At 44.5% G+C, this 12,062-nt stretch overlaps 1 protein-coding gene across 2 annotated transcripts in view; it reads left to right on the top strand.

Annotated features, from left to right (window-relative positions):
* The window catches only part of LOC113407449 (regulator of G-protein signaling 8), a 38,170-nt gene that overhangs the window by 10,037 nt on the left and 16,071 nt on the right, over positions 1-12,062 (top strand). Inside the window, exons 1-3 of one of the 2 annotated variants that reach the window (XM_026655998.1) lie at positions 464-489; positions 2,420-2,521; positions 3,278-3,342. In XM_026655998.1, the coding sequence (XP_026511783.1) occupies positions 464-489; positions 2,420-2,521; positions 3,278-3,342 (193 nt within the window). Of the gene's footprint in view, positions 1-463; positions 490-2,419; positions 2,522-3,277; positions 3,343-12,062 lie in introns of those variants that run through there. The other variant, XM_026655997.1, reaches the window with a different exon arrangement.

Here is a 12,062-nt window from a genome sequence, read left to right as displayed (position 1 = left end):
TGACCTGGAGGGATGACAGGGGCAAGAAGTAGTTTGGTCTTAGCCAGTTTAGTCCTGAGCTGAGCCCATTGAGCAAAGACTACCAATTGTGTTGAATGAAATGTACTGTTATGTCAACTCCTGCCATTCAGTGGTGAGCTGAGACCACTAAACTCACTTCACTTAGACCTGAAGCTGGACTTGAACCTTAGTTCTGGGGATTAAAGGAGAGGTGGAAATTCCTGCTATGACCAACCCTCAACTCTGAATGGTTTTCACTGAAAATCCAACATTCCCTTCTAGGAGGCAAGAGAATTAAATGGGTTGAGAACAGCTGTCCCTCCTTTTACAGAGGATTTTTTGATTTTAAGGGACAGGACATGAAACAGTAAATCCCTCCTCCCTGCAGTCTTATCTCCTGCAAACAGCACTGACCGCCCTACAAGCCAGCCAATTAAAGGGTTAACTGTAACCGAATGCCTGCATGGATGCCTTACTGATTCCATGGAGGTAACTGAAAAGAAATGATCCATTCTTCACCCCTTCCCACCCTGTTACCCTCTCCCTTGTCTGATAAGCCTTTAAGCTCATTCCAATGTACCTCTTCCCTTCCTTTGCCTCTCCATTTCCCATGGATTCCATTTCCTTGCTTCCCCTCCTGTGTCCTTCCTTGGAAGTCAAAACCTTAGGCTCAATATTCCATCAAAAATGAGATCCTCCTTTTGCAGCAGCATCTCTGTCTTTCATGTACTGTTATTCCCTGCTGCAGTCCCTTGATCTCAGACATCAGAGAAATTTAACCAGCATTGCGGTAATGCGTGTCGCACCTCTGCTGAGCAATTCATGAGCCTTTCACAGAGTCTGCTGGAACAGGCATTGCAGGAAGGATGAAGGTTGGGGGTATCTGGAGAAAAAAGCATCAAAAAGCTTATAGATTAGACTCAACAAGAGGGTCTGAATGAAATAGCATCGGAGTCCTCAACATAGTTGAGTGATGGCATTTTACAGGGAATGTTTCTGCATCAATGTTTAGAGTCCTTGTGGAATTTTGTCCTGAGATCTTTGGTCACATGTCCGTGTTTTGATGTTGTCCAACAATGCCTGTAACTAAGGATCTCAATATTTTGCAATAGCTAATGCTACCAGCTGTCCATATTGTGCCAGGGAGATAAGCATTGCATTCAATTAATATTTAATTTGCTCTAAAACTATATTAAACATGCATAATAGGAACTATCTGAGTGTGATAAAGAAAGAAAAAAGGTAGGCACGATGCAAATTGGCTCAGGGACTAGCACCAATGTATTCAGAAAAAATATTATATATGGAATGGAAGAATGTTGTGCTTCCCTCTGCAGTCACGGAAAGCTTTATCAGTCTGTTTTGCAGAAGAGTTAAAAGAAGAGGATCTTTCCAGGTCAGGGTTGGGTCCAGTAGTGGAAGATTGTGGGCTGAATTATTGAATTCTCCAATTCTCATCCCCAGGAGAAGGTGCTCTTATTTAGTGCTGGGAGAATCCATTAGCCGAGATGCTTTTCAGGTTGGAGAGGGGAGTAATGGATTATGCATTTCTTGCTCTTTCAAACCCTGTTGTAAAACTATTAACCAATATTTATTTGTTTGAGAGGGGACAGTGCCAAAATAGTACTGTTCCTGTACAGTGGCAATTGCTCTCACCTTCCTGTTTGATGCCTCTGCACCCAAGTTTTCCCAGTCAGATTGTTATGTAATAATTGTATGTTGTGCACGTGTCTCCTATCCCACTGGATGGCTGGGAATGGTTACGAGGTGGGAAGGGGTGAAATCTGTGGAACATGTTTTAGAGAGTAAATGATAGAGTGAATCCTTGCACAGATAAATCTGTAGTGGATGAAATTTATCTCTAGTCCACTAGTCCTGGTCACTCTGAATTTACAGATTCCATCCAGAATCCTGCCAGGCCTTTATGATTCTGTATTAGAGGGTCATTTGCAGAGCCCACCTGCTCCCTCTGATCCTTTATGCCCCCCTAATTGCAAGTACTCATGGTATTTGTGCCATTTGCACTGGTGAAAAGTGGTGACTGATTTCTGGCACAGCTGCCCAGTTCTCCTTTCTATCATCCAGAGAAGAGCGACACAAGAAACCATTCCAAGCTTGTGGCCTTTCACACCGATTCACCATTCTGACCTCCTACTGACTTGTGAGCTACAAAGCAAGGGCTTTAATTACTGGAGACTCTGCTCTGATATTTTAGTCCTATCTGCCCAAACAAAAAACCATCCTAGATATCTCTCAGCTTTCATTGAAGATGTTTGGCTAAACCCTCAGAACCCCTGCATGGGGGCCTCATTAGATACAAAGTCACTGAGATCTTGCATTGTACAACTCTGGCTAGCCTTGTAATTGTTACCTTCTCTGGTTCTCCCCTACCTGCACCCCTATCCCCTATTGATTACAGGAACAGAGGGATGAGAACTCGCCTTGGATGCCTGTCTCACAAATCAGACTCATATAATGATTTCACAGCCATTCTTCCGGATAAGCCCAACCGGGCTTTGAAGTGAGTATAGATGCACCATTCTCCTTCCCTTTCTAGTTGTATTTCCTTCCTTTCATTGTACTTTGTAAGCTTTGAACCCCAATCCCTGCAACTGGAATTGGTTTTAGCACTGAACATCCCTGAAAAATAATTAATTTAATCTTTTGAGAGCAAGCAATGAAAAATCCCCAAATCTTTGGAGATCTGCTTGTCCCGAAAGGAAGACAGAAACCCAAGGAACTTGAAACAGCACCAGCTCTGTTAGAAAATACTTGCATCATGGATACATTGGGGCAAATTCTCAGATAGAACGTGCATACCACCTCCCTGATACAAATGGGAGTTGTGTGCATTTATCTGAGGACAGAATTTGGCCCATTGTTATTACAAGTCTAAATATGAGCAGTCACTTCTGCATAACAGGTGATCAGCTTCTTCAATCCATAGCACTATTATGCTCTACAATACTGGAAACATTTAACTGATATGCTATGTCTCATTATTAAAGTCAAGAACAAACAGCTTTATTGAATGTATCCAGCTTGCGTTAAGGTCTAGCTAAAACAACTAAACCCCCACACCCCAAAGTGTCCTGTATCAGCATGCACTAGGACTTGTGTAAAAATTGGGATTAATTCGTCAGTGATTGTCTTTACTTTGGTTGATACAAAGTCCTGGTCTAAAAGATCTGGTGTCTTGTCCAGCCCTTCCCAGGCAAGTTGCACCAGAAGGCTGTCTGTAATAGACTATGTGTGATTGTCATTTCCTTTCTTTTAGAAGATTATCAACGGAAGAAGCCACAAGATGGGCAGATTCTTTTGACAGTCTCTTGTCCCATAAATGTGAGTAGAAATCACATTCTACCTCCATCCTCTTTCACAAATATTTACTGTAGTTCAAATGTGAAGAATCGTATTAGATGGCACAAGGACCCTCAGTGGATCTCCACATAACTGTCTAACTTAACCATCCATAATTAGGGCAATATCACAAGAACATGCTGGGAGGGAGTGTGTACTATAACACTAACATACACTGTGGCTGAAATTTTCAAACCCGCCTCGGGGATCTGGCTGCCCAATTTCCATTAATGTTAATGGGAAATCCAATGGGCATTCAAATCCCCTATGTGACTTTGAACATTCGAGCATATAGCTTTGCTCACTACAAAAATGACATATTTTAGTTGTTACAGGGTATAACCTATAGTTAAACATACATGTCTGAATGTTCTACAAACACAAACTATACAAAACCATGTAATCATCACACTTCATACCACTAAACAGATCAGTCATTCCAATTCTCTTTATAAAAATATTATTCTGCTTCACCAACGCATCCTACTGGGAAGCCATGGAATTCTGATATCATGGAATGTAACCGGGGACTGCATCCTTTCAAAATCTTTTCTACACCTTTAACAAACAACATATTAAACTAAGCAGTGTATATCCAATAGCATATTTCCATTACAGAATGAAACAAGGGGGCAAACTGAGATTGTGTGAGCAGTGTAAACTAAGAGGGGTGAGAGTGTGTGGTGAAGGCTTATATTTCAGGAGGGAATGGGCTGGGCTCCTTAAGGGGTTTACACTGACTTTTTTTTTTCCTGAGCCCCATTGAAACCCCAGTGTTTTCGGTTGGGAATGAATTGGTGACTGTAAACTACTTTGAGATCCATGGATGAAAAGATGCTGTATTATTTCACCAACAATAATTCACTGAGAATATTGCTTTTGCAGCTAGAGGGAAAATATTCAACTTTTAACTTTGGTCAAAACACAAAATATCATGGAAAACTTTTGTCAATATCCAATTTTTTTTGCCCATCTCTAATTTTGTCAGAGTCCTATGTTACCCTGAGCATAAGTTAGGATATTAAGAAAGGTAAGGCATGTAGCATACAAGAGTAAGCTTCTGTTACAAAAGCTAAGTAGATAAGGTTATATGTGGTGAAATTATAGAAATAGTTTCCTTTTTAGCTGGTTGATGTGACTCCAGCCTTAGAACATCATACAGTGGCCACCATAAAAATGTCAGCATTTATTAGCAGCTACCACACAGGTAGCTGAGACACCAGCTTTCTCCCATATCTAGAATAGGAAGTCATTGTGGTAACTATATGGTGTGTGATGACAAAAGCTGCGTTTCTAATAATGGCCCCTGTAGAGTTACCCAGTGAATAGTGAAATATCAGTAATTTAATAACCTTCCTTTCCAGGGAATACTCTACATTCTGTTTTGTACCTGAAGCCTCTGGAATTGCTAGTGGGAGGGTCAAAACCTGCTCTCAGTAAAACTGATGCAAATCTGAAGAAACTCCATTGAAGGCAACTGTGTTACTCTAGAGTTACACCCATGTAAACAAGAGCTGTGCTTGGCCCACAGACCTTTGAGTGAAAGGGATTATCTTGTGGTAGTCATTGTAGGTATTTTCATTTTCATAACTGCATTAAAAAGGCAATGGAATTGCCTAAGATTCATTGTGGAAGCAGAACAAAGCTTCAGTTATCTGTATTTCCCCCCCCATTAAGTAGCACACTTGAACAAACATTGTGCTAATGTCAGACAGATAAAGAAGTCCTGTATCTACTCTAGCATTTCTGTGTGACTATCCCCAGTGAACATTTTCAGCTAAGCGCCTACAGCAAGTGGCAAAAAAGGAGAGAACTATATCAGTCAAATTTCCTTATGACTGCCTGTGTGAACAGTGTTTGCTAGCGTAATATCAGCTCATGCTCTGGGGCATAAGCTGATCACCAGCTGGGCTCAGAAAGAAATTTTCCCTTTGCTTTATAGTGTTATGCAGGTATCACATTTTCTCTGAAGCATCTGGCATTGCTTCACTAGATAGACCACTGGTCTGTTTTGGAATGGAAACTCCTATGTAAACTTCAGAGGGGTTAAGAATTAGTTATGGTTTGCTAATTCACTTGGAATAACGTTGTTGGCTCACAATTTTCACCTGCCACAGTCAAAGATAAACCTGGAATGAGGTTTTGGGCCTCTTCAGACCAAACAATTCCATGATGTAATGGTGTGTTATGGCATAGACAGTGCTCAGGAATTGAATGACAGAGGGGAGCCAATTCAAAGCTGTCCCTCCAGGGATATACTGGTGGGAATGGAAGGAAGCAGGGAGGTATTTCTCAGATCAAAGGGCGGAATTAAATGTTACTAAAGTGATACAATCTTGAGACCTTCATAACAATTCAGTGGGTATTGCCAAGGTAAGGAGGTTGACACTGTACATAGAGAGTCAGTATTCTTTTTTGGAACTTCTGAACCTCTTGTTGCTACATACAATGAGACTACAAAGAGGCTGCAGGTGGAGACATTCCAAAAAGGCCTCTAACAGAGCATCATGCAGTCTCTATGTGTAATATCAGGTCATTTACCTTTGTAAAATATCCACTGAAGTATGAGAGGCTGCTGCCTGCATCGCTTTAGTGAACTTTATAGTAACGTTTAATCTCGACATAATACTTCTAGGAGAGGATCTCTTGAGTGGAGTCTAGGAGGACCTTAGATAAAAGGTGTTATGTTTCCAACAAAATCTGGTTCCAGAATGATACCAGAACTTAAGGAGATCCATTGCTCTTACTCTCTCCTACCCTCCCCCACAATCTCTACTCAGAATCCCTCTCTTTGGGGGGGTCTCTCTGATTGCAATCTTGACCAGGAATCATGTTATTTTCTTAAATAATATGCAGCGTTCTCATTCTGGACATGATTCATCTCTGCACCAGCATGGAGGCTACCACAGGGACTGAGGGGAAGCTGGCTTGTGCTTTTCCTATCCTGGGGTTGCTGCCATGCAGCCCCCCAGTGTAGGTTAGGGCAGCCCTAAAGGGTATCTTACCTTGTGTCCTGGCTGCCGTGGCCCCTATGGGACTTGCAGCATCTTAGGAAAACCCACGGCATTGAAACACTGAGCCATACCCCCTCCTGCCCTGTATTCCTGCACTGGGGGCTCTCATGGGGTTGTAGAACCAGTGGTGTCATCTCTGCACATGCTGGGGAGTTCAATTGCACCAGGGGTATTCCTGGCAGGGAAGAGAGCTTCTGGCTACTCGGAAGCCCTTTTAGGCCAGCTATGCTGTTACAAAGGGGTCATAGGTCACCAATGAATTAGTCCCATGTCTCTAGGGACTCCCAGGATGGGCAATGCCCTACTGGATAAAGGAAATGGAATGATTCCAACTGTCTAGTCTGCAGATCATATAAAAATACATCAGCATCGACACTGGTAAGTGATCAGGAATAAGGGAGGCAGCACAACTCATGTGCTTCCAATCACACACAGCTCTGCAGCAGGCATCTGGGGATAAAATGTGCGACTCCCCCTCTGTCATTCTAACACTGCTTTAAAGGAACTAATGCCAACCGGTTAAGAGTGGCTGAAGTCTTAATTTTGTTGATACTTTCAGGTAAACAACTTAATGCCGCGTATCTACCTGCTGGAGACGCAGAGCAGTTCAGAAGCACAGGATCAGCCAGTCAGCTGCCCTTTTGCAGCAAGAGCTTTCTCTCCCCATCACAGAAAAACCTCAAAACATAATGCACAAATATTCCCTTGGTTTGGGGCTGCACTGGCCCAGGGAACAACCTTCTCCCAGGCAGACTCAACCTTCTCAAGCCAGGAGCAACTGCTCCTATGACCCCTCCCTGGAGCACCTGAGTTGCTATTAACTCCTTGTTTGCCAGGGACAGGACAGAGAGCTCTGCACAGTGTACAATAATGTCAAATTTTCATTTTCTAAAAGCAAGTAGTGAGGGAAAAACCTCAGGGAAGAGTGGTAGCATGAGAAGAGGATTCTGTAATCTATGCGACATGCTTTTAGTACATTTACCAGGAAGTGACTTTAATGAGTTGTTTTTGAACATCTTTTCCCAGTTCATGCCATTAAGGTTAATGATGACTCCCACGAGACGGGAGCTCAGTCTGGCCTGGAGAGTGTGTGTGCAGTAAGTGACAGAAGAGTGGCCTCTCTCTGTATCTCATGCCCAGGAGACATGGTCTGGCCAGCCAGATGGAGATTCCTTTTGACAGTATGCCGGCGGAGATGCAAGCAATGGCGCATCTTGTTCTGCATCTCTCACGGGGCTGGACACGTGGCTTGTCATTTGTCCAATATCTAGCAGGACAAACTGTCCTTAAACCCTCAATCTGTTTTCAACAAAGAGACATGGAAAAACCTTCATGTATGTTTCCTTTTTAGTTTTGTGACGGTTATTTTTCCCTCCTCCGTATTGTGTGATCTCTGTGCTCTTCTGACATATATTATCCTTCTTCTGCCTTTTCTTGATCACTCTTTGTCCTTCTTCCCACAGATTCCCATTTCCTTCTGGCTCTTTTTGAGCCAGGACAGCACTGTACCAGCATTGTGCTACTGACATGAGACTAAAATTCATCAAAATGATACTAGGATTAGAAATGTTCCTGTACCCCCACCTCATTCAGCATCAGCTGGGCAGTATTTAGACCCCTAAGTGTCTAAATTCCTTTTGAAAATGAAACATAGGCATTGCAATGCTAAGTGCAGTAACACCTATATATCTTTAAAAATCTCAGCCTATGTCTTTGTTTCCTAGGGTAAGTGCCAATCACATCTATGGCATGAAATACAAACACTACATAAATAATCATTAACCTTTGCATTCCAGCATTGGCTAGATTCCTGGGGATTAAACTGTCTGCCTGAATGATTTAAGCCTTTAGTCTTGGATCTTCTCAAGATGTTGTGGCCTTCCTTAGTTGCCACTCATCATTTACTAGCCTGCAGAGCTCCTTCTTTTCAACCCTTATTGCTCTAGTCTATCTACTCTCCATGTTCTAAGGGAAAGAACACAATGTTGGTTGTGAGGAACTCTTGAGTTCTAACTACAGCTCTGTTACTGACCTTGGGAAAATCCATGAACCAGCCTGGTTTACTGCCCCCATCTATACAAGGAAAGTAATAATACTTACGTAGTTCACAGATGAATTGTGGGGATGCATTAATGTTTGTACAGCACCGTAAATCAGTGACACACTACACATAAGTGCCAAATATGATAATTACTTAAAGCATACAGGGCTAGATTATACTTTTAGGCACATCCCTGTGTTGGGAGCACAGGGGGAGCCTTAGCACCCCAGGAGGATCTCGGAAAAAGATAATTATCTGGGAAATAAGTGTATGTAGCACAATCCCTCCCCAAGATCCCCAGTGCACTTTACTGCTCTAGGGATCAGCATGAAGGTGGAGCAGGTACACAGGGACATAAACTGAAGTCCTTAGTAAGGCTGAGGCTAAACTCCCTCTGAAGTCAATGGGAATCATGGCCAAACAAGAAGTGAGTAAAACCCAAGTAATGACTTTGGGACCTGGCTTGTGTTCATGGGGTAAGAGTGAAAGGAGAATGGACTAGCCTTTTGTTGCTCTGCTCCAGGGCCGTTCTTAGGATTTATGGGGCCCTACACAGTATTATTAAACTGGTGCCCCTACGCCACCGCATTCGGCTCTGTGAATACTGGTGCTCCTATACTGCCCCTATGCCGGCACAACTGGTGCCCCTATGCTGGCGCATTCGGTTCTGTGAATATGGCCCCTGCCTTCTGCCTAGTAAGGAGACTGCAGTGCACTCTGGGTGTGCGGGAGCCGACCCGCTCTTACCTGCTGTCCTGGTCATAGGTGTGGACTCCGTGGTGGGTGCTCCGGGGCTGGAGCACCCATCGGGAAAATTTAGTGGGTGCAGAGCACCCACCTGTGCCAAGCTCCCACCCTTCCCCCCTCCCCCTGTGCCTCTCACGTGCCAGCAGCCCCATGCTTACCAACTCCTCCCCGCCCTCTAAGTGCTTCCAGAGTGCCACGAACAGCTGATTTGCGGCGTTCAAGCTCCGGGAGGGAGGGGAGCGGAGCGGGGACGGGGCGCACTTGGGGGAGAAGGTGGGGCAGGGGTGGAGTAGGGGTGGGAAGAGGCGGGGCAGAGTGGAGGCTTGGGTGAAGTGGGGGTGGGGCCTGGAACAGAAGGGTGGTGTCGACTCGAGCACCTTCCCACAAGATGAGAAGTTGGTGCCTATGGTCCCGGTGGTGCCCCAAATTTTCGGGTGTCCTACGCAGCCGCATATGCATATGCTTAAGGACGGCCCTGCTCTGCTCTCACAGATTTGCAAATTCCTTCCAGATCTGCTCCTCTTATGGGCTTTGATGCTCTCCCCCTATGAGAGGAATTCTTTGCAGTGTCTTCATTAGGTCTGCTCCAACAGTAATTGCTTCCCCGTTTGGTTTCAGGTGATCCCTACACCCAAAGCTCCTTTTTTGAGGACAGATGCCTGAATAAATTTACTAGAACTATTTTAAAGGATCACACCCCTAAATAAGTACACCTCTACCTTCTTAAAAAGTGCCATAACCTTGGAGACTGTGGTCTGTATATTCTGAGGATGCACCGTGCTGTGCCATCTGAAGACTCCCTGTGCTGCTCTTTTTTCTGCACTTTATCTATGATATGTAGTTTATAGATCACACTTCCTAGCTATTCCGTGCTTCTTTATTTGATACTCAGTAGATGATGGTTTTCTGTTCAAGTCAATACTGAACTTGACATAGTCCTGGGGGTACTGTGCTGCCAGAGTCCCTTCATTTGGGTGAGAAGTGCTTTGAAACAAAGATATTGACCTCCTGTGGTAAGTAACGCTTCCCTGATTCTCTTCATGAGTGTGCAGGTCTTAAACTCAGCATCCAGGCCAAATTACAACTCAGGGAACAACATTCTATTGACCTAAATCCACCCTTGCACTTCAGTTAGTTCCGGTACTCTTCTCCAATTCCCTTCTTCCCTTCCTATCCTAAGCTGCAGGGCAGCATTACAGTGTGGAAGCTATCTTACAGTGCACAGTAATCTGTTGTTCACTCTCACAGGCTGTGCCCTCAATGCCAACTAACAAAGGGTTCAATGTTCTGTAACAGCAACTCCTATCAGACCTGACACACTCACTACATGTAACAAAATTGCTGCCGCAGTATTTATCGACGAAGACTGTTGTGTGAGGTATCCAATTAAAACTTATATCATAGTGGTCATCATAAGCACTGAGAGATGTATGTACGGTGGCTGTGCAAGGAGTTATGTGTACCTTCTAAAATATGTTTTAAACTACGTTACCAGGTAGAGCTGACAAATAGTTATTTTCCAGAGAGGAGATAAGATGTGTATCTCTCTGTCACATGTAAATTAAGCCAACACAATGGAAATCCTATTTGCACGTGAAATCAACAGGAAAGACAGGTTGATGGAGGAGATATGAAACAAACAGGGGGAGCACACCAGCAACAGGGGAGAAGAGTCTTATATGGGAGTGCACTTCAAAGTTGACTGGACTAAAAGAGGAGGGGGAAAGGATGCCTTTCTTATCCTTCACTGAGGAAGCTAAAAGGACAGCACTTTTTGTATTCATAAAATTTGGATCCTGGCCATGTTGGGCTGATGATGCTGGGAGGCCTTAGGTGAGAAATTGCTTAGACAAGGATTTTAGCCTGTTAGAGTTAAGTTTAGACTCTAAGAAGCATGTTTTATATGTAACCTGTTTTTATTATCCTTGCTCACTCTCTCTTCAATCTTAATCTTTGTAAATAAAGGTATGTGTTTTCACTATCAATGGACTACAGGGCTGAGCTGGCCTAAAGAATTTGATCCTGAGTGGTTCCAGTCAAGCTGTGTGTGAGCTGTCCCTCCAGGGACAGCTCACCTGGCAATTTCTGAGAGTGTCCAGTGACAGGAGCTAGAAGCAGAGGGGGATGCTGGCCGAGGGGCTCAGGAGCTGGTGTGTGTCTATCGCTAGCCTGCATAGAGAGGGCCAGATCTGTGGAGACCTAGAAATTGGTGCTTGTCTATGGCCAGAGGCTGTTGGTTTCAAGGAGCTGAGCTACAGCAGGCATCAGGCAAAACAGCTTCACGCTAAGGGCAGGTGGTGGTGAGGTGCCTCAAAACTCTGAGTACCCATGGGGAGAATGACAGAGGCACACCTTATATCGGCCACACACTGAGAGAACGTAAGTGGTGGAAATCAGCCAGAGGCTGAAGGAAAAAGGGAGATGGAGCAGGGCAGCCCTGGGTTTTGAAGTCCCTCCCAAGAAAGTCCTCTGATGCTCCCTCCTCCATCACCTCCAGCCTCCCAAACAACTCAGAATGATCTAAAGAAGGGCTTTCTCCACATACAGAGAGCTCATGCATGGAGGAGACAGAAGCATGTGGGAAGTCAGGAGGGGATCGGCCTCTTATGAGTGAGTGCAAGTTAGCAGTGGCACTCCATACAGCAAGGGGGCCCTTTGGTTTGAAGTCTCTCCTGCATAAGGCCATGAGAGAAAGAGGGGAGGGGCGTGGCAACAAAGAGAGAAGAAGGAATAGACAGAAGAGAGAGAGAGTGCGGGGAGGAGAGCAGAAGGAAAGGAGGGGAGAGAGGCAGTAGCGTAGCTAGTGGGGTGCAGGGGAAGCAGCCGCTTCCCCTCAACATGTTTTCAAAAAGCGGTGCGCCTGCTGGCTGGCGCTGACCTCCTGCAGGCAAGGGGGGGGG

Source organism: Terrapene carolina, unplaced genomic scaffold (assembly GCF_002925995.2).
Source record: "Terrapene carolina triunguis isolate 2854851 unplaced genomic scaffold, T_m_triunguis-2.0 Scaffold211, whole genome shotgun sequence".
NCBI classification, from domain to species: Eukaryota; Metazoa; Chordata; order Testudines; family Emydidae; genus Terrapene; species Terrapene triunguis.
The sequence above is the reverse complement of the archived record's forward strand: the minus strand, read 5'-3'. Positions and strand labels throughout refer to the sequence as shown.